Raw genomic sequence first — 22,478 nt, 5'->3', positions numbered from 1 at the left:
ACTGCAAACCTTGGCTATGATGGAAACCGCTTCCAGCCAGGGGGTGCGGCGCCCCCCCCCCCAGCACCCCTAGCTCAGCGCCTATGCTGGGGACCTCCCAAATCCCCATGGAAATCCCCCTTCTCAAAGGGATCCCCGTGGACACAGGCTGCCCCTGTCTCGGGGACGCGGAGAGCCAGCGCATGGGGCCAGGCGGCGGCCGCGACGCGATGGGTTTCTCGCTAGGACCCAGAAGGGAGCTGGGGCGGGGGCGATCGCTGGCTCCTGGCCGCAGGAAGTGAATCGCAGTGGCTCCGGTAACCCTTTGTGGCCGTGTGAACTCCCGGCATTGCCCCTTGCGAGACCCCAGCGGCTGCGGGCGGGGACCCGGCTCCTGGCTGCAGCGGAGGTGACTATACTGCAGTGGCGGGGGAGGTGGCAGCTTTCACTGGAGCAACTTCTGTTGGGGCGAGAGATCCAGACAGCAAATGGGATAAATCCCTACGGGGGTAGGGGGTAATAGGCACCTATGTAAGAAAAAGACCCAGAAATCAGGACTGTCCCTGTAAAATGGGGACATCTGGTCATCCTAGCACAGCCACACAGAGCTCTTCTGCAGGGCTGGGAAAGGATCCCAATGCAAGGGGGACGGGCTTGGGTAGCATAAATAGTTAGCTCAGAGTGGATTCAAGGTAGACTGGCCCATTAACAGCTCTGCAGGCACAGGACAAAAAGGGTTAGTGGGTTATAGCTTGTCTGAATAGGTCATAAATCCAGTGCCTCTGTTTCATCCATGATTTGTAGTGTCTAGCAGAGTGAATTTAAGCTCCCGGGCTACATAAAAACGGCCACACTGGGTCAGACCCAAGGTCCATCTAGCCCAGTGTCCTGTCTTCCGACAGTGGCCAGTGCCAGGTGCCGCAGGGGGAATGAACAGACCAGGGAATCATCCAGTGATCCATCCCCTGTTGCCCATTCCCAGCTTCTGGCAAACAGAGACAAGGGACAGCATCCCAGCGCCTCTTTTGAAAGTGTGGGGCAGGTTTCCTTTGAGGATAAGGATGGCTAAGTGCGATGCAGACTACACTGCATACTGAGGGCATTACATTCCTGCTGCTCCACATGAGACTCTCTGAGGGTGACCAGACAGCAAGTGTGAAAAATCAGGACAGGGAGTGGGGGATAATAGGTGCCTATATAAGAAAAAGCCCCCAAAATCAGGACTGTCCTTATAAAATCGGGACATCTGGTCACCCTAGTCTCTCTCCCTGCGGAGAGCCCAGCCTAGCCAGCACATCGCATATTCCTCACAACGTTCCCTTCCCTCCACACACACACCCCATTGAGGGACCTGTCCTCCACAAACTTATCTAGTTCTTTTTTGAGCCCTATTATAGTCTTGGCCTTCACAACATCCTCTGGCAAGGAGTTCCACAGGTTGACTGTGTGTTGTATGAAGAAATACTGTTTTTGTTTATTTTAAACATGCTGCCTGTTAATTTCATTTGGTGACCCCTAGTTCTTGGGTTATGCCAAGGAGTAAATAACACGTCCTTATTTACTTTCTCCACACCAGTCATGATTTTATAGACCTCAATCATATCCCCCCTTAGTCGTCTCCTTTCCAGCTTAAAAATTCTCAGTCTTATTAATCTCTCCTCATACGGAAGCTGTTCCACAGCCCTAATCATGTTTGTTGTCCTTTTCTGAACCTTTTCCAATTCTAATATATCTTTTTTGAGATGGGGCAATGGTTGCCTGGTCTGTTCATTCCCTCTGAAGCACCTGGCATTGGCTGCTGTCGGAAGACAGGCTACTGGGCTAGATGGACCTTTGGTCTGATCCTTTGGTCTGTAAGGATACGTATTCTGTATATTCTGGTGTGGAATGCTGACAATTTGTGGTTTAATGGTTTATAAGTTTGAATGTTTTGACTCTTGACGCATATGGTCATTAAATAATTGTCGGACCTTTCATCTGTGCCAGTTATGGCCTTTCATCTGTGCCAGTTATGGCCGTTCATATTTGTTTCCCTAAATACCCAGATTTTGAGTCACTCCCCTCTTTGAAACTTCTGTTTGTTGGAGGGAATAAGTGAGTCTTTCCCACCGCTGCCAATGGGACTGAAGCAACAGGCTGCTGCAAGCCAAGACTGGCTGAGATTCCCTATGTCAGGGGTAGGCAACCTATGGTACATGTGCCGAAGGTGGCACGTGAGCTGATTTTCAGTGGCACTCACACTGCTCGGGTCCTGGCCACTGATCCGGGGGGCTCTGCATTTTAATTTAATTTTAATTGAAGCTTCTTAAACTTTTTTAAAACCTTATTTACTTTACATACAACAATAGTTTAGTTCTATATTATAGACTTATAGAAAGAGACCTTCTAAAAAACATTAAAATGTATCACCGGCCCGCGAAACCTTAAATCAGAGTGAATAAATGAAGACTTGGCACAGCACTTCTGAAAGGTTGCCCACCCCTGCCCTATGTTCTGCACGGATGGCTGTCAAATCCCCTTCTTTTCAATGAGGCGAAAGCCAGGCTGTTCTGTGTTTGGGATGAGACGGTGAAATCTGGGGGAGATGGGGGGAACCAGGAGGCTGGAGAATTGCAGTAGATGTGGGAGCCAGACGGTATGGAGGGGGCTGGATAGGGATGTGCGGGGTGCATTAGAAGGGGAGTGAGGGGGTGGGAAGCGGGGATGCAGAAGGAGGGGGTGCAGGGGAAGTGGGGCAGGATGCTGACTGAGGGGTGTAGGGAAAAGGGCTGGCAGAGAGGGCAAATGTGAGCAGTAGGATACTGCAGCTGGGGAAATAAAGGCGAGAGATGTTCCCAGCTCCTGTAACCACCCAAGAGCCACCCCCTGCATCGTCCCTGGGCAGACTGACTTCCCTGGGGACCAGGTGAGGAGCTGAGAGAGGAGAAGCCAGGTCCTGCCCCCGCTGGGTCCCCGGGGTGCTGGGGTGAAGCGCTGCCCTTGGGGACGACGTCAGGGCTACTTTGATTCTGCTCCTTCCTAGTGTGTAGATCAGAGACTCTGCTACCGGGAGGGCTTAAAACTATCTCCGTGGGTTTCGTCCTGGTGGTCGGCGCTGGCTCCGCGCTGAAATAAAGTGACCCAGCGTTTGCCCGGAACCTAGAACGCCCGTTTTGCAGGCAAGGACCCGGGAGGGGACTGGGGTGTGAAATGCACAGAAGCCTCTTCTGAACGATCCCCGATTGCCCTTCTCACCCTGGCAGGTTGTGGAATAACGACCCCGTGGCCGTCGCGATTGTCCCGTCCTCCCAGGTGACAAGAAAGGACCATGACTGCGGCAGAGCAAACTCGGGTAGGGGATTTTCAGGGAGCTGCAGGTGGGTTTGTACTAGAGGGAGAGGGGCAGGAAATACACAGGAGGGATGGGGAGAGGGTGGGACTAAGGTAGGGGCGGGATTCTGCTATTCTCTCCCCACCCAGGAGCTTCCATTTTATTGGCCATCTTCTGCCAGGAATAGTGGGGCGGCAGGTACTGACCAGGGCCGGCTCCAGAGCCCAGCGGGGCAAGCACGCGCGTGGGGCGGCCCTTTCCCGGGGGGGCGGCAGGCTGGGCCGGCGGACCTGCCGCAGTCATGCCTGCGGGAGGTCCACTGGAGCCCCGGGACGACCGGACCTCCCGCAGGCATGACTGCGGACGGTTTGCTGGTCCCGCAGCTCGGCTGGACCTCCCGCAGGCATGACTGCGGCAGCTCAAGCGGAGCCGCCGGACCTGCGAACCGTCTGCAGCTGCGGGAGGTCCAGCCGAGCCGCGCGACCAGCGGACCCTCCGCAGTCATGCCCGCGGGAGGTCCGCTGCTCCCGCGGCTCCGGGGCGCCTCCCGCGCATGACTGCTTGGGGCGGCCAAAAGGGTAGAGCCGCCCCTGGTACTGACTGGGCTCTCTTGTTCCAGGGGCTGGTGACCTTCGAGGAGGTGGCTGTGTATTTCACCCAGGGGCAGGGGGCTCTGCTGGACCCCGCTCAGAGAGCCCTCTACAGGGACGTCATGCAGGAGAACTACGAGACGGTGACCTCGCTGGGTAAGGGATTCCCTTCGCCTCGGTTATGAAAACCTATAGGGACTCTTTTCTGGCTTTTGCTCACGCTCTTCGCTGGTCACCTAGATTTAGAGCAAGAAAAATGCTGAAAGCTCTAGAAAACATGACCTGTGAGGGAAGACTGAAAATATTGGGTTTGTTTAGTCTGGAGAACAGAAGACTGAGAGGGGACATGATCACAATTTTCAGGTACATAAAAGGTTGTTACAAGGAGGAGGGAGAAACATTGTTCTCCTTAATCTCTGAGGACAGGACAAGAAGCAATGGGCTTAAATTGCAGCAAGGGAGGTTTAGGTTGGACATTAGGAAAAAATTCCTAACTGTGAGGATGGTTAAGCACTGGAATAAATTGCCATGGGAGATTGTGGAATCTCCATTATTGGGGATTTTTAAGAGCAAGTTAGACAAACCCCTGTCAGGATGGTCTAGATAATACTTAGTCCTGCCAGGAGTGCAGGGGACTGGACTAGATGACCTCTCGAGGTTCCCTTCCAGTCCTATGATTTCAGAGGATTGGATCCCTTATTCCCGAGATCCAGCGCTAGGTAGAAATTCATCTCCGGATCTTCTCCCACAGAACAGAAGGCTCAGTAGCCCAATGGAGATGCTAATTCATCCCCTTGCAAAGGGGCAAAGTCTTGTATTTACCAGTCAGTATTAAGTCTCTTACACACAGTCCCCGTTCCACTCCATTCCTGGGGCTAGCTCCCTCCATGGGGAAGCTTTAGAAAGAGGCAGGGGATTTAGATCTGAGTCAGCAGGTCCCACCGAGTGCACAGCTCCTGAAAACTCCCAACGGAGGGCGCAACACATCCTGGTCTGCCTGTCCCAAGAGGGCTTGGTCACCATGTCCCGGTCCCTTCACGTTCCACATCCACGCAGCACAGCGCGGGGCCAGGTTAAGATCAGGGAATGTTCTTTATAACAAATCCTCTCCCAGTGCCTGACACGCCCTGATCTTGCCTGATTTCACCCCCTGCCCCAGCAGGATTTCCCCTTCCCAAACCTGAGCTGATCACCTGGCTGGAACGAGGGGAAGAGCCGTGGGTGCCCGATCTCAACAGCTCTGCGGAAAGCGAGATCCCAAGAAGTGCCCATGCAGGTGAGTTATCAGTTAAACTGACCCGGGAACCATCTCGTGAGCGAAGGATAAAAGCCAAGACTCCCAAGACTGTGCTGTGAGCGACTCCCCCAGTTCTGTCTCATCTCACCCAGTTCAAGGTGGGAGTAGCAGGTGTCTTGGGCAATTGCCACCCTTCCTGACTGACAGCCAGCAGAGGTCCCTGCCTGGCTTTCATACTGCATGCAGACGTGGTCGCCCCGTCTCAAAAAAGATATATTGGAATTGGAAAAGGATCAGAAAAGGGCAACAAAAATGATGAGGGGTATGGAACTGCCTCCGTAGGAGCAGCGATTAATAAGACTGGGACTTTTCAGCTTGGAAACGAGACATCTAAGGGGGGATGTGATAGTGGTCTATAAAATCATGACGGGTGTGGAGAAAGTAAATAAGGACCTGTTATTTACTCCTTCTCATAGCCCAAGAACTAGGGGTCACCCAATGAAATGACTAGGCAGCCGGTTGAAAACAAACAAAAGGAAGTATTTCTTCACCCAATACACAGTCAGCCTGTGAAACTCTCTGCCAGAGGATGTTGTGAGGGCCAAGACTATCACAGGGTTCAAAAAGGAACTAGATAAATTCATGGAGGACAGGTCCTTCAATGACTATTAGCCAGGATGGGCAGGGATGGTGTCCCTACCTCTGTTTGCCAGAAGCTGGGAATGGGGGACAGGGGATGGATCACTTGATGATGATCTGTTCTGTTCATTCCGTCTAGGGCACCTGGCACTGGCCACTGTCAGAAGACAGGACACTGGGCTAGATGGACCTTTGGTCTGACCCAGTGTGGCCATGCTTATGTTTTTATGTTCTTTATTTCTCCCTGTGTGTTTGGATGGGAAGTGAAAGCAGAATTGTATTTTTCAATGTCTCCAACTGTTACTGTGCCATGTTTCCTCTCTCCGCTGTTCCCCTGTCTTTCCTTTCACTCCACCATTGGGAATGACTTCTGCCTCGATTCTCTCTGTCTCAGCAGGTGATGAGACGGTGAGTCAGAATGAGGAGAATCCACAGCTGGAAGGTCCTGAGCAGGTGGAACCGCATGAGATGTTCTCAGAGAGATCCAAAGGGAACATTTCTCAGAACAGGGAGCAGGAAAAAACCTGGGAGAGTCAGTGCATGTCAGAAAGGCAGCTGGGAATCCAGCCAGGGGAGAAAGCAGACAGATCCATTTTTTGTGGGGGAGGATTCAAGGATCTTAAGGAAACCGCAGCCCAGCAGAGAATCCGCCTGGGAGAGAGAAAAAACAGTTGCACGGCCTGTGGGAAAAGCTTCAGCCGGCGCTCAAACTTTATTTCCCATCAGCGAATTCACACGGGAGAGAGACCCTATACGTGCTTGGAGTGTGGGAAAAGTTTCATTCAAAGCACACAGCTGATCAGGCATCAGAGAGTGCACACAGGAGAGAAGCCCTATAAATGCCTCCAGTGCGGGAAAAGTTTCAATCAGAATTCACACCTCATTAGACACGAGAGGCTGCACCGGGGAGAGAAATTGTATAAATGCCCCGAGTGCGGGAAAAGCTTCCATCAGAGTTCGAGTCTTACCTCACATCAGAGAATCCACACCGGACAGACGCCCTTCGAATGCCTGGAGTGTGGGAGAAGTTTCGATTGGCGCTCACGGCTTATTGCGCATCAGAGAATTCACACAGGAGAGAGACCGTATAAGTGCCCGGAGTGTGGGAAATGTTTCATTCACAGCTCAGATCTTCTTTCCCATCAGAGAATCCACACAGGAGACAGACCCTATAAATGCCCCCAGTGTGGAAAAAGCTTCAATCACAGCTCCGATCTTCTTTCCCACCAGAGAAACCACACGGGAGAAAAACCCTACAAATGCCAGGACTGCGGGAAAAGCTTTAATCGGAGCGCTCACCTGTTTAGACACCAGAGACTGCACACGGGGGAGGAATCTTATAAATGCCCCAACTGTGGGGAAAGCTTCAGTCAGATCTCAGATCTTATTTCACATCAGAGAAGCCATACAAGTGAGAAATCCTATGAATGCCTCGACTGCGGGGAAAGGTTAAGTGACAGATCGGCCCTTAATAGACATCGCCGAACCCACACAGGGGAGAAACCCCATAAATGCCTCGACTGTGGGAAAAGTTTTGATTGGAGCTCGAACCTCATTGTGCATCGGAGAATTCACACGGGAGAGAAACCCTATAAATGCCCAGAGTGCGGGAAAAGCTTCAATCGGAACTCGCACCTCATCCGACATCAGAGACTCCACGCGGGAGAGAAGCCTTGAACGTGTCCGCTCTGCATTCAGAACGCACCACTGCCGGGGACTGATTTCTATGGCGCTCCATCGTGGGCAGCCTCGAAAAGCCTAGAAGCCTAAGAATCCCACCGCAGCCTGAGCAGCAGCAGCCTCCCAGGGCTCGTCTGGACTTGGGAAGAGGGTTAGCATTAGCTAGCACGACCCCAACTCCGACCAAACCTCCCCCACTGTTCCTAGTGTCGGCCGACTCGGAGTGTCTCATTTGTATGGTTCCTCCCCTCCCTCACCATTAGCCAGGTGATTGTGAGTCCCTGAGTTCCCCCTTCAGAGACAGATTGGCTTCTTCCCGGTCGTTCTGAGAATGCCCAATGCCGTTCTGAAGAGCTGCCATTTCTTGGTACCTTTTTCCTTTTATAAAACGTAAGTGAGTAGAGAGCTGGAGCAGAGAGAGAAAAATGTGTTCTCACAGCCTCCGTGTTACTCAAGTGGACAGGGTGAGCGGGGGATTCCCTCCTTCCCCCCTCCATTGTCACAGTCCCCCTTGACGCAGCAGACGTGAAGAGTTTATCCTTCCCCGTTCTCCCGCTCCACTTCCCCCAGTGTCTCGTGCCACAGTGCTGTCAGCTCTCCATGCTCAGGAGTCACACCTTGACTTGTTTGAGCCCCGATCAGACCGCTGAGGGCTGGAGAGGCACGTGTCAGAGACCTGCAGGGAGAATTTGAAGGAATTCCCAAGCCAGCGTGGCTGTTCGGAGCTTAAATCCAGGTGCCAAGCTGTTGGTAAAAGGCTAGATCCTCAAAGGGACTTTGGCATGTTAAGTTCCTAAATCCCAACACCTAGGCACCACTGAGCGCCTCAAAAGCCCGGCTTGGCTACTGCCTAACCCTGCAGGTGCCTGCATTCCCTAGGGGCCTAAACTCCTGCCAGTAAAGTCCTCTGGGCAGCTAAGTTTCAAGAGGTCATCTACGCCCTCCCCCCCTTGTGAGGCAGGAGAAGGCTGTGATCCCTAGCCTGAATCACAGACAAAACCTTGAGGAGAGAGTGGGTGACGAGCCGGGAAATCCGTGCACAATTTACGAATGCTCTGTGAGGTTCTGATCTTTCCATGTGCATCTGTGTCAAACTGCAAACCCCATTTTCAATCGCCAGGCTGATCTCTACCTTCCCACCATCTTCCGACCTCCATCCTGACCTAGAATTCCATACGGGTTGCTGGCATGGGGCTAACAATGGAGGGCCGTTAACCTTTGACCACTCGCCATCCACGCAGGTCAAGAGAGAGCAGCTAAGCAAGGCCAAGCTGTTTTTATAGGCCGATCAGGGAGGATCGCTTGGCAACAAAGTCACCTGGTGAGCATCTGCGGTGGCCTGGGGAGTGTGTCATTTGATTTGGGGAGGGGTAAACATTATAAAAGAGCAGGAGTTGCTTCTTCTTCAGGGCCGTTTAGCTCAAGAGGAGGGGGAAGTCCAGCGTGTAGGAGCCTGATGAGGCAGGGAATCTGCTTCCATACCTGAACGCAGGTGGTCCCCTCAAAGGCCCCCCAAGGACAGGATGAACTACTGAGGGGCACTGCTCTGAGAATGCTGCTTGTGTTCTGTATGGTGACGTGTGCTTTAGCTGTTAAATAAAAGAGCAATGGTGTTCCCCGTGCAAAGCGTGTGTGTGTGTTACATGTACGCGTGTGTGTGTGTTACATGTAAGCGTGTGTGTGTTACATTTTTATCGTAAATGTTGATTTCACTGGACACACACAAATAGATATAAAATAGTTCCATTGAAAACAACCTGACATTTACGAATAGGCAAAGTAAGAAAAACGCTGCTTGAGAAACTTATAGAGTCCAAATCCTGGTATTTAGACCTTTTCAGTGAGGCTTATTTCAAAAGCGCTAGGGAACGACTAGTAAAAACAAGTACGATTGGTCGATGTAAGGATACGTATTCTGTATATTCTGGTGTGGAATGCTGACAATTTGTGGTTTAATGGTTTATAAAAGTTTGAATGTTTTGACTCTTGACGCATATGGTCATTAAATAATTGTCGGACCTTTCATCTGTGCCAGTTATTCCTGCTACAGTGAAATTGCAGTTTTCCTGCAACTGTTGAAAATTTTAAAAGATAAAAATCTAAAAAAAAATAAATAAAAGCGTCAAAATAAACATTGCTATTAACTGGTGAAATTATGAAAAAGTAAAAATCAGATTCTGCCTAGAGTAGTTATATGCCTCACAACTACTACATGGCCCCTTGAAGAGGTAGCCGAGAAGTATCACACCTTGGGGTGGATTTCTGGGTCAGGTTGCGTTTAACCGAAGAGGGGCGGGGCGGGGCAGGGGGGGGGTCTGAAAGATCAGCACTGAGCCAAGGGGCTAGCAGCTGGACCATGGGTTCCAGTTCTCAGGAGGGGGTGCTAGACACAGGGTCTGTGACCTGACAGTGTGCCTCAGGAACCCAGGAGTGGGGCAGTGGCTGGATTCTGTTTCGGCTTCAGAGGCTTAAAACATCTGAAGACCCAGCTGGGTTCCCTCACAGCACTTTAGAGACTGAGCCCTCGACTTGGACCTGTGACCAAGGGATCACAGGACTTCTGTTATTTTGCAAAGATCTGTAGCTCTACATCATAATGATTATAATCCTCATGCTTCAGGGCTTCAGCGGGTCACCTGGCAGGGGTCAGGAGGGAATTTATTCCCCTTGATGCACAATTGGCTTGATATTTTCTGTGTTCCCCACCACTACCACCTTCCTCTGAGGCATCAGAGATCAATCATGACTGGAGACGGGACACTGGACAGGGTGGATCAGTGCTCTCAGGTGATACAAAAACTCCTTTCTAGATTCTCTTGCTCAGGTGCTCAGGGTTATGCTGATTGCCAGATTTGGCACTGGAAGGGAATTTTTCTCCAGATTAAATTAGCTGTGACCTGGGGAAGAGGGGGAGGGGTTCATCTTCCTCTGTACCATGGAATATGAATCTCCTGTTTGCACCCCTCACTCATTAAACCAGGGCAACCCCACTGGGATTGCTGGGTCACAATCTCCTCTCGCCCACCCTGTAGCAAATCAGTGTAATCCTACCGAAGTCACTGTGGTGGAATTGCCTCTCTTACCTCATTTCAATCAGGAGTCCCTGGAACAGTCAGCCGCAGAGCGAAGCTCCTGTGAGTGGTGAATCGGGGGAAAAAGTCCCAGGGGCTCCTACAGAAATGTCTGACTATTGGAAAGGCAACAAGTGATATCAGAGATGGAAGGAAAAGGGAAGAAGGGAGTAGTGGGGTGGGGGTGGTAATTCATTAAAAAAAATCTAACCCTATTGCTGCCCCAGAGACAAACCAGCAGGTCCCACCGAATTCCACCGAGATGGGGGAATCTCCCCAGCGGTGATGTGCAGTGATCTTAGTGTACTTACCACTGAGCTGGGCACCTTGATTCTGGCACGGCCTAGCTGGGTGTGCTCAAACGCGTCACTTTGATAATGGTCTTCAAATTGAGTAAAAAGAACAGGAGTACTTGTGGCACCTTAGAGACTAACAAATTTAGTACTCCTGCTCTTTTTGCAGCTACAGACGAACACGGCTGCTACTCTGAAACCTTCAAATTTAGTATTTCTGTGTGTGCAATCAATATAAATCCCCTCTCATCTTCCTTCACTTCTGTCTTCTAGGTAATTATCTAGTAGACCAATATATAATATAATTAATTAACAGATATAATAGAAACGGCTCTGATGTCACCTGTTTTCTTTCGAATAGTCAAGTATTGCTGTAGGACTCCTCAGGTTTTTTTCTCCTTTTCTCACTTATTGAATTTAAATACAAAATCCCATCAGGTTTTGATTGATTGCCGTTGATGTATGAATTATTTGCATGAATATTATTTTCCTCCTATAATATCTACTATTTACATTGAAAGTTTATTGAAGCACAGAAAATCTCGGAATTAAATCAAGCGTTTATAGCAAAACTCTGGTTGAGTGATCATGCAAAACCAAACAATTAGACTTTATTCAAGTTTTTTTTTTAGTTAAATGGGGTTTTAATAACTTTTTATTAATACCCTTTCTTTGCTGGAAAGGAAAGGTTCATTTTACTTTTTGTTTTGATGGGTGAAGGCCATTTACTTTATTTTTAACAAAAATACAGACAAGGCAAAGGAGAGAGGGTAGAAAAGAGCAGTGAAACAGGGCTTGTGTTTTCAGCACACCAGACTGCTGGTGGGTTACCAATGAATGCTTCAGCTGGCAAATTGGACAGAACACCTGCTGTTTGGACTCTGGTTTATGTTGTGATCAGACACATTATTTGATTGACTAAAAAAAAAAAAAATTCAGAGGAGGTTTGGATGAACCATAGAATATCAGGGTTAGAAGGGACCTCAGGAGATCATCTAGTCCAACCCCCTGCTCAAAGCAGGACCAATCCCCCCCAGGCAGATTTTTATCCCAGTTCCCTAAGTGGCTGGTCCCCTGAAGGATTGAACTCACAAGCCTGGATTTAGTAGGCCAATGCTCAAACCACTGAGCTATCCCTCCCCCCATTGGAGAGTGGAGAATGAGAGACAGGTGTGTGAAATCTCCTGTCTACCCCCCTCCTCCTTTCCACGTTCAGTGGACATGGAGGCTTCTGTGCATGAATCCTCCTTAAAGCTGGGAGAGGCTGCTCCTCCCAAGCAACGGCACAATGGGTGTATGGCTATCGTAGGGTGACCAGATGTCCCGATTTTATAGGGACAGTCCTGATTTCTGGGTCTTTTTCTTATATAGGTGCCTATTACCCCCCTGTCCTGATTTTTCACATTTGCTGTCTGGTTACCCTGGGCTATCAGGGGTGATGGAACAATTTGTACAATTGGTGGGGCTGAGAGCCATTGAACCAAACTGTAACCCAGATATGTTGGAAACCACTTCAAGCTGGGGGTATGGGGGAAGTGGCCCCCCTAGTTCCAGCGCCTATGATCGCTAGGACCCAGGAGGAGCTGGGGAGGGAGCCATCGCTCGAGTCATGCTGTCCCAGCAGCAGGAAGTGAATTGCACTGGCTACAATAGGGCTTTGTAGCTGGGTGAATTCCAGGTTCCATTGTCCCTTTGCAAGATCCCCGAGCCCCGGGGGGCGGCTGGTGCTGGGAGCCCGGAGCCCTGGCTGCAGCCGGGAGAGGGGAATCTCCAGCAGGGCCCTTCCCGCTGCTCCCCCCCCAGGAGCCTCTCCCAGGGCAGAGCCCCCGGCCTGGCCAGGGCCCCCCTTCCCAGGCCCCAGCTCCCAGAGAGGGCACCGCTGGGAGTGAAGGTAAGAGAGACCTTCCCATTGCACCGTAACAGGGACCAATGCTTCCCTCAAGCCCTGTCTGCAGGTTCAGGGGCAGGAGGCTCTCGCTGGCTGGCTGCTCTCAGGCCTGGGTGCAGCGTGCTGGGGTTTTCAGTTAGTTGCGTGGGATGCTCAGCTCCAGCTGTTTTATTAATCGCCGCTCCTTTGGAGTGTGCTGCTGGGGGGTGTCCTTTGGCAGCCTGGAATTTTCCCACCCTCGCTCGCAACCGGGGAAATCCGTGTGCGTGGCAGCCTTGCCAACTCTCCGGATTGTGCTCCGAGTCTTGGGTGATCAAGCCCCTGGCCCTGGAGTCGAGTGGAGATGTGATGATTGCAGCCTTCATTCTTGAAGAAAAAGTAAGTAGCTACCCCTTGTGGCCGGGGACCCCACTGCACCCCAGCGGCTCGACAAGCAGAAAGCAAATAAAAATCCCTACTTTTGCCACGATCTCATGATTTTAAAGCCGATCGCATGATTTTTTGGGAGCCCGACTCGTGATTTTTGAACATTTGGAGTTGGCAAGCCCGGAGCGTGTTGCACAACCCCTGCAGGTGAGATCCCCAATGGGTGCAAACAAAATCAATGGAGCTACGGCGGCTTCACTCCAGCTAGGGATCTGGCTTGAAAAGTGTGTATTAACACGCCTATTTGAGTGCTGTCTTTGGGTTTCTTCAGAGTCAGCAAATGAGACACACACACACACACACACACACACACACACGGCTTATATCGCTATTGCCTGTAAGAGCGCCATTAGAAGAATGCTACCAAGGTAGCTAAGTCCAGCACTCACAGTTAGGCAGTGCCAGAATCAAGGAAGGACTCACGAGGATGTTAATTCTGCTCTGTAGACGAGCAGACTCACCCCTGTGGCGCCTCCTGCTGGTGACTTCTGGGAATTAGCTCAATTCAGCTCTGGAGCACCCTCTGCAGGCCGGTGATCCACCTGTCCTCTGGCCCCCCCATGTCCCTCCCTGGACCCAGTGCCCTTTTACTTGGGGTGCTGCTCCCTAGCAGTAATCCCCTCAGTCTTAGGGTCTCCCCTCCCCAGGGAACCCCACCCACTATCCCCACCTCACCTCAGTATATGGCTACTGCCAGTCATTGTCTAGCCCCACGCCCTGGGGCAGACTGCAGCAACAGCCACTCATCACTGGCAAGGAGGGTTTGGACCTGCTGCCTTGGCCTACCCCTGGGCTGCCCTCTGCAACCCCCAGTACCTGTTAGCCCTCTGCTAGGCCGCAGCCTGGGGCTTTCCAGGCTGGAGCTCACCAGCTCCTCTGCCTGTCCCCAGCCCTGCTCCACCCAGGTACCCTGTCTCTAGCTCCCTGCAGCCAGGCCCTTCTCCCTTTGCAAACAGAGAGAGACTCTTGTCTGCTCCTGGCTTCTCTGCCTTTATAGGTCCAGCTGAGTCTGTCTGGGGCGTGGCCCCAGCTGCAGCCACTTCCCCCAATCAGCCCAGCCTAAAAGCTGCTTTCTCCAGCCACAGCCCCCTCCCGGGGCTGTTTTTAACCCTGTCAGGGCAGGAGCAGGGTAAGCACCCTGCTACATGCTCACATACGTGTGGACAGAACGGCCAGTCCAATGCTGTGGGCCAGGACACAGGTCGGGGTGCGCCGCCCGTTTGCCCTGCTCTTAGTAAATCAAGCGCTTTGTAAATCTTTAACTCCACCTGACTCCTGTCAGCTTGTTCGGTTTGATACAAAATCGTGTTGGCCCTGTTGGAACCCCACATTTGACTGTCCACTGGTTGTTTTTTTTTTTGCAAGGGTAGTTTTACTAAAACCGTTCGGTTTCAGAGATCTGGCAGCATTTCTCGGCATGCAGACGGCTCGGGATTTCTCTCATTACCCTTGCTGGCATTAAAAGGAAAAGGGAACATGGACCTGGTGTATTTACAGCATCTATAGTTTAGATCAGCGGACCCCAAACTTTTGAGTGTCACGGCCCCCTTACCCCTGTCTGTGCCCCACCCCCGCCCCCTCCCGCCTCCCTCCAGAGCTGGGGCCAGGAGTGGGGCTGTGGCTCCAGGGAGGGGGGGACACAGACAGGGGTAAGGGAGCCCAGGCTGGGGCCACAGCTGGGGGTGGGTCTGGGACTAGGAGCGGGTCTGCAGCTACGGGCCGAGGCTGGAGGTGGGAGTGGAGCCGCAGCCGGGCTGCGGTGGGGGCCAGCAGCCAGGCCCATGGCCAGGTGCAGTTCCACTCCCGGCCTCACCCCCGGCTTTGGCCCGGGAACGGAGCCGTGGCCATCGGCTGAGGCTGGGGGCTGCAGTGTACAGAACAGGGCAGAACAGATCCACTCTTATCTTCTCCTCCCAGCTTCTAGCAGTCAGAGATTTAGGGTCACCCAGAGCACGAGGTTGCATCTGTGACCATCTTGGCTAATAGCCACTGGTGGACCTATCCTCCATGAACTTATCCAGTTCTTTTTTTGAACCCAGTTCTACTTTGGGCCATTACAACATCCCCTGGCGAGGAGTTCCAGCAGGCGCGTTTCTGCAGTGGCAGCAATTCGGCAGCAGTTTCTATGTTTAGCTGTCCGCGGCAGCTTCAGCTAAACATAGAAGCTGCCACCGAATTGCCGCCGCCGCGGAAACGCACGTGCCGCCCTAAGGGCACATGGACTGCCCCCACCGTCCACGGCGGCAATTCGGCGCGCTGCTTGGGGGCAAAACAACAGGCCCCTTGCAGAATGCCGCCCCAAGCACCAGCTTGGAATGCTGGTGCCTGGAGCCGGCCCTGACTGGCTGACCAGTTCAGCGCAGCTAAAAGATGCCATGTAATATGTCGCTGAGAAGCCAAGAAGTCACTGATCATTCATCTTGCAAGATGTATGCATGGTCAAGCCGCAATGGATTATATAGATCCGCTGAAATCATGACAGGGAAATGTGTTTAAAAGGCATGCCAGGGGGAGCTGATCAACTTTTTTTTTCCAGCGACAAAGGAATGCGGATCTGCCTGCTTAAATGTGTCGTGTGTCTAGAGACAAAGAAAAGCACATTTGCATGCCAGGCTGATAAAGGCATGAGGAGAGCAAGGTAGGGGTGTGTGTGTGTGTGTGTGTGTGTGTGTGTGTGTGTGATAACACAGTGGCTCTAGCGCAAAGTGTGTGTGTGTGTGTGGTATCACTTAACACAGTGGCTCTAGAGCAAAGTGTGTGTGTGTGTGTGTGTGTGATATCACTTAACACAGTGGTTCTCAGCCTTTGCTGGTTACTGTCCCCCTTTCAGGAGGCTGCATTGCCTTGCGTACCCCCAAGCTTCACCTCACTTACAAACGACTTGCTTACAAAATTAGACCTAAAAATACAAGTGTCACAGCTACTAGTACTGAAAAATTGCATCCTGTCTCATTTTTACCATGTAATTATAAAATAAATCAGCTGGAATATAAATATTGTCCTTACGTTTCAGTGTATGGTCTATGGAGCAGTGTAAACACGTCAGTGTCTGTCTGAAATTTTAGTTTGTGCTGAGTTCACTAGTGCTTTTTATGCAGCCTGCTGTAAAACTAGGCAACTATCTAGATGAGTTGATGTCCCCCCTGGAAGACCTCTGCGTACCCCCACACCTGGTTGAGAACTACTCTTAATCTCAACAGGAGATGGAGGCGGCACCTTCCTGCCTCTTGAAGTGGGGTTAAGGAATTTTGTTCCGGGAGAGAGCAGGACACTGCAGGGAGTCAGTGTTGGGGAAATTCGGGAGTGGCAGGGATTTTGGGGGGTCATTCTGCCAGCAGAACGGGCTGTGGCCTCTGTAGGTTTAGAAATAATCAGGGGTTCAATCGGGTGAGGAAAGCAGAATGGTCAACCCCAAATGTTCAAAAACCATGAGTCAGGCTTTCCCAGAATCATGTGATTGGCTCTAAAATCATGAGATCGTGTTAAAATAAGAGATTTTTATTTGCCTTCTGCATTTGGGGCCTTTCGGGTGCACTGGGGTCACACGTTGAAGCTTTCTCTACAGCCACGAGGGCTAGAAACTTGCCTTTTTCTTTAAGAATGAAGGCAGAAATGATCACCTATTCACTTGACTCCAGGAGCTGGGGATTTAAGGAAAACAATAATGCTCATGAGACTCATGACAAAAGCCTGAGAGTTGGCAACACTGCGAAAGCCGGGATGTGACTGCAAGATGTGTTTCCTGGCTGCGAGCCACAGCGACATAACATTTAAGGCACCCAGAGTTGCAGCGCAGGGGTGACAAAACCCCTTAATGGTCTGGGCTGAACCTCCAAATTGCCACAGTGAGGAGCAGAGAGCGGACAAGTCAGTTCCTGCCTCTTCCGAGTCCCCGTGCTGCTGGGGGGACTCTCTGCTCTTGTGGGGGGGAATCCTCCGAAGTGGGCCTGTTGATTCTGCTCTTTTCTAGCGTTGGTTACAGTGACTCTGTAACAGGGAGGGTTTAAAACTGGCTGGGTGGGTTTTGTCCTGGTAGGAGGGGCCGGGTCTGCACTGGGATAAAGTGACCCAGCGTTTTCCCAGCACGGCAGAGTCTACAATGTAGGGAAAGAGCCTTGTGGTGGGGGTGGGGGTGTGAAATAGACAAAAGCCCCTTCTGAAAGCTCCCCAGTCGCTCCTCTCGCCTCGACAGGCTGCAGAATAACGACCATGTCTCGCTCCAGATTGTCCCATCAGACCATGAAACAGGGACGGGAAACAGTGGGAGCGGAACCTGCTCGGGAAAGGGATTTGAAGGGAGGTCGCTCCCAAAGGAGGAGGGCAGAAAATACCACCTGTGGAGAGAGGACAGGCACAGTGTGTCACTGACATGCTGGGACTCCTCAGCCTGGGGCTGGAGGTTTAGATCAGGGCCATTGGAAGAGGGTAGAAGCTCCTGCATCTCTACGACAGGGAACAACCCCCCTACCCAAGGCTGGAGACGTTTACCGACTCCCAGTGCCGGAGCCAGAAACTTCTAGCCAGAAGCAGACAATGGTGAGGTACAGGCGAGATGTCCCATCCTAGAGACCCAGCTCCTAGGAAGGTGAGGGGTTGGGATTTCTCTCCCTGGACCCAGTTTGGGGGTGGCATTTCCCGTATCGCCCTCTGGCTGGTAGGAATGTGACGAACATGAGGGTCCCTGCTCTCCTCCATCTGCTGGGATGGGAGGGACAAGGAGCTCTCACCTTCTCCCCACCCTGACGCCTCCTGGCTGCTCTGAGCAGGGTGGGGGTGGGATTCTGCTACTCTGTCCCCCCCCCAGAGCTTCCATTTTATTGGCCCTCCTCCCCTGTGACTAGCAGGATTGTGGCTGGGGCAGCAGGAGCTGAGTGAGGGACTCTTGTTGTTTCAGATGCGGGTGACCTTCGAGGAGGTGGCTGTGTATTTCACCCAGGGGCAGGGGGCTCTGCTGGACCCCGCTCAGAGAGCCCTCTACAGGGACGTCATGCAGGAGAACTACGAGACGGTGATCTCGCTGGGTAAGGGATTCCCGTCTCCTCGGTTATTAAAGCCACACGATCCGTAAGGTGCCCAGTTCAGCTTCTACTCAGGTTCTTTCCAGGGCACTTAGATTTTAGGAGAATGGGCTGCACAAGTCCCCAGATCCAGCGAGACAGAGACGTTCAACTCCACACCCCTCCCACGTGATGGGGGAGGCAGAAACTCAACGGAGATGCTAAGTCGTCCCTATCCCCACAGCTTTCAAGGATGGGGGCGGAAGCTTGTATTTGCCTGCCTGTGTTATTTCTCCCTGTCCCCATAGGTGCTGGAACTAGGGGTGCTAGCGGTGCTGTCGCACCCCCTGGCTTGAAGTGGTTTCCATTATATCCAGGGTTTACAGTTTGGTTCCATGGCGCTCAGCCCCCTGCCCACTATAAAAATTGTTCCAGCCCCCCTGCCTGTCCCACTCCCTTCCTGGGCCTAGCTCCACCCCTGGGCAGGGCTCTGGCCTCTGTAGGTTTAGACATAGGCAGAGGCTTGACACCAGAGCTGTGTCTGCATCATGAAGTCCCCCCACCCCGAGTGCACAGATCCTGAAAACTCCCACAGAACAGCCCATCCCCCCAACAGACGTCTGCCTCGCCCATCAGGCCTCAGTGACTGCGTTCCCAGTTGTTCAGATTCCAGCGCAGCGCGGGGCCAGGTTAAAATCAGGGAGGGTTCTTTGCAACAAATACTCTCCCACTGCCTGGCACGCCCTGATCTTGCCTGATTTCCCCTCTCCCCGCCCCATAGCAGGATTCCCCCTTCCCAAACCTGAGCTGATCGCCCGGCTGGAGCGCGGGGAAGAGCCGTGGATCCCGGATCTCCAGGCCTGCGAGGGAAGGAAGAGCCCGAGAGGCGCCTGCACAGGTGAGGAATCGATGAAACGAGCACAAACCACCCAGGGAGTGAAGGAAAAAGCCAGGACTCCCATAAATGTCCTGTGAGCGAGAGCCCTCAGTTCTGCCTCATCTCACCCAGGTCAGGGCAGTAGCCAGAAGGGACCATGTCCCCCTAGCAGGTGTCACTCACAGCTTCACACCCACCCTGGGTTCCAGCTGGCAGGAGTTCCCTTCCTGACTTTACTTCCCCCTTGCTGTTTGGCTGGGATGTAAGGACAGCATTGAATTTCTCAGTCTTCCTTCTAGTTATTGTGTTGTTAAACCTCTTCTCTATTCTCCTGTTGTTTCTCTCTGGCACTGGGAATGACTCCTGTCTGGATCCTCTCTCTCTCTGTCCCAGCAGGTGATGGGATGGTGACTGAAAACATGGAAGAGAAGCTGCAGCAGGAAGCTCCTGAGCAAGTGGACCCACGTGAGACAATATTGCAAAGATCTGAAGAGGATTTTACCCATGAGCGGCGAAAAGCCTGGGGAAATGGGCACAAGCCAGAGAGGCAGCTGGGAACCCATCCAGGGCAGGAAGTGGGTAAATCCACTGATCATGGGGGAGTTTGCAAAGACCCCAAGGAAACCACAGCCCAGCAGAGAATCCCATCAGGAGTGAGAGACAACACATGCTCCGAGTGTGGGAAAAGCTTCAATCGGAGCTCAAACCTTATTTCACATCAGAGACTCCACGCCGGAGACAGGCCTTTTAAATGCCTTGAGTGTGGGAGAAGTTTTAATCAGCGAGAGCACCTCGTTAGGCATCAGAGGCTCCACACGGGAGAAAAGCCCTATAAATGCCTGGAGTGCGGGAAAAGCTTCATTCAGAGCTCACATCTGATTAGACACCAAAGAGTCCACACAGGCGAGCGACCCTATATGTGCCCGGAATGTGGGAAAATGTTTCGTGACGGCTCAGCCTTTATTAACCATCAGCGAATCCACACGGGAGTTAAACCCCACAAATGCCTCGACTGCGGGAAAAGCTTCATTCAGAGCTCCCAGCTTATTACACACCAAAGAGTCCACACGGGCGAGCGACCCTACAAGTGCCCGGAATGTGGGAAAATGTTTGGTGACGGCTCAGTTCTTATTAACCATCGGAGAATCCACACAGGAGTTAAACCCCACAAATGCCTCGACTGTGGGAAAAGCTTCAATCGGAGCTCAACCCTGGTTAGACACCAGAGAACCCACACGGGAGAGAGACCCTTTATATGCCTGGAGTGCGGGAAAAAGTTTAGTGACAGTTCAGCCCTCATTGTGCATCAGAGACTCCACACTGGGGATAAACCCTTTAAATGCTCTGACTGTGGGAAAAGTTTCATTCTGATCTCACGGCTCCTTGCACATCAGAGAATCCACACGGGCGAGAACCCCTATAAATGCCTCGAGTGTGGGAAAAAGTTTAGTGACAACTCAAACCTTATCATGCATCAGATTAGCCACACCGGAGAGAGACCCTACAAATGCCTGGTCTGTGGGAAAAGCTTCAGTCACAGCTCAGATCTTATTAGACATCACAGAACCCACACTGGAGAGAGACCGTATAAGTGTCTGGACTGTGGGAAAAGCTTCAGTCAGAACTCAAATCTTCTTATACATCAAAGACTGCACAAAGGAAAAAACCCTTGACTATTGTGGAACTTTCCATTGGGGCTTTGAGCATACAGTGCATCAGCAAATCCACACAGGGAAGAAACCTCTTAAATATCCTCAGAGTGGAAATGATTCCAGTAAAGCAAACAGCATATTGGATCTCAGAGATTCCACACAGGAGAGAAATTCTCCCTGTGGCCTTTTTTTTTTTTTAAAGTATCCATTTCCTAGTTCCTGCACACCCTAGTTGCCTTTGGCTCGTAGGGATATCTGCCCGGAACATGAACATCTTTCCTGTGAAAATGTTTTTTTAAGAATATTTTTATGATCAATCAGGACAAAAGGCCAAAAAACTCAAATTTTTTCACCAAAAGGGATCTTAAGAAAGAAAGAAAGAAAGAAAGAAAGAAAGAAAGAAAGAAAGAAAGAAAATTTACTTTTGGGAGGACTAAAATGGAATTATTCAGCTTCTTGACTGTCCACCTGCTAGGCTCTTGTCAATTTCACATTCTCACAATTGAATTGTTTCCTCCTGTAGGTCGTGCTCTTTGCGCTATCCAACTTTTTAAGAGCCAAACAGCTTTTCAGGTTTCCTGTCCATCTGAGAACATATCCAGGGAGTAGAATCTCATTTTGGCCACCTTTAGAAACTGAAAAGGCAGGTGTGGAAACTGAGGCTGGGAGAGTTGTAACAGGGATTAATTCCCCATTAGAACAGAAGGGGTGAAGTAAATGCTGTAGAAACAACAGACAATCCTCAAGAGCCATTGAAAGCAGCGTGTCCCAGGTGGCTGAAAGGAAAGCATGCAGGGAGAGCAAGGCTCACAGGAGATTTGGGCCTGGGCTACACTAGCGGGAGGGTTCGAACTAAGATACGCAACTTCAGCTACACTATTCGCGCAGCTGAAGTCAAAGTATCTTAGTTCCACTTACCTAGCCATCCTCACGGCGGTGAGTTGACTGCTGCGGCTCCCCCGTCGACTCCACTTACTCTTCCTGCCAAGGTGGAGTACAGGTGTTGATTCGCAGATCGATTTATTGCATCCAGATGAGACATGATAAATCGATCCCCGATACATCAAACACTACCTGCCGACCTGACGTGTAGTATAGACATACCCTTGGATGGCATATAGTTGATTTGGGTGGTGATGTGCAGATGTCCTGACTGTGTAAATAGTTACGCTTTTGTAAGTTGTTACGTTATTTCTTTCCTTTCTCTCTGGGCGATAAAGTCACTCTGGGTAGCACCCTTTTAAACTCAAAAAGATTTGGTTGGGAGTGTAGCTGATAGGGATGATGATGTGAAAACATCCTGACAGGGGAAACAAAAACCAAAACACTATGTAAATTGTTCAGTGTGTATAATTTGTAATTTGTGACATGAGTTCTTTCTAGATGGGAGATCAGTCATTCACTGTGTCAACATCTTAGGCCTGGTGTACCTTTAAAAGTTAGCTCAACGTAGCTACATCCTTCAGGGGAGTGAAAAATTCACCGCCTCCTGCGCAATATAGCTAGACCAACTGAGCCCCCTGTGTAGATGCAACACTATCGATGGAAGAACACTTCTGTTGACCTAGCAACTAACCCCTTCCATCAGTGTAGGTTGCATCTACACAATGGGCTTATACTGGTGCCAGTATGGTCTCTGTAGTGTAGACATACCCTCAAATTCCATCAGGATGATGAGTGGAGCTGAATGGGGGTTGTTATGCTGGAAAGTGTTAATGGCTGACATGAATCACAGACCTCCTTGAGGCTGGCAGCTGTGCTAACTACCCCTCTTTCTGGCTAAATGGAAGGAAGAATTAAGCCCCGTTCTGTAATAGGAGGCCGCCACTCAGCGCAGAA

The 22,478-nt window shown here is 51.3% G+C and overlaps 1 protein-coding gene and 1 long non-coding RNA gene across 3 annotated transcripts; both read left to right on the top strand.

Moving 5' to 3' along the window:
- Positions 1–281: 281 nt before the first annotated feature.
- LOC123345760 lies at positions 282–3,959 on the top strand. The gene is made up of 3 exons (XR_006572859.1): positions 282–388; positions 3,222–3,310; positions 3,909–3,959. It is a non-coding gene; the product is annotated as an uncharacterized LOC123345760 (long non-coding RNA).
- Positions 3,960–3,981: 22 nt separating this feature from the next.
- Positions 3,982–20,990, top strand: LOC123345733 (zinc finger protein 501-like). 2 transcript variants are annotated; one of them, XM_044982772.1, is made up of 4 exons: positions 3,982–4,035; positions 5,042–5,155; positions 6,150–7,430; positions 19,651–20,990. In XM_044982772.1, exons 1-4 carry the CDS (start codon positions 4,002–4,004, stop codon positions 20,658–20,660), a joined length of 2,439 nt encoding a protein of 812 aa, XP_044838707.1. In that variant the 5' UTR covers positions 3,982–4,001; the 3' UTR covers positions 20,661–20,990. The 2 variants fall into 2 exon arrangements, with proteins under 2 accessions (XP_044838707.1, XP_044838706.1); XM_044982771.1 differs by lacking the exon at positions 19,651–20,990 and having other exon boundaries at positions 6,153–9,551.
- The last annotated feature ends 1,488 nt before the right edge of the window (positions 20,991–22,478 follow it).

Source organism: Mauremys mutica, chromosome 12 (assembly GCF_020497125.1).
Source record: "Mauremys mutica isolate MM-2020 ecotype Southern chromosome 12, ASM2049712v1, whole genome shotgun sequence".
NCBI lineage: Eukaryota > Metazoa > Chordata > Testudines > Geoemydidae > Mauremys > Mauremys mutica.
Note: the sequence above shows the minus strand (reverse complement) of the source record. Positions and strands in the feature narration are given on the sequence as shown.

Bases quoted from the DNA above. Each gene is read 5' to 3' on its own strand.
- LOC123345733 (XM_044982772.1), top strand. From the start codon at position 4,002: ATGCAGGAGAACTACGAGACGGTGACCTCGCTGG. The intron at 4,036-5,041 runs GTAAGGGATTCC...CTGCCCCAGCAG, and splicing joins CGAGACGGTGACCTCGCTGG to GATTTCCCCTTCCCAAACCT. The intron at 5,156-6,149 runs GTGAGTTATCAG...TCTCTGTCTCAG, and splicing joins CCCAAGAAGTGCCCATGCAG to CAGGTGATGAGACGGTGAGT.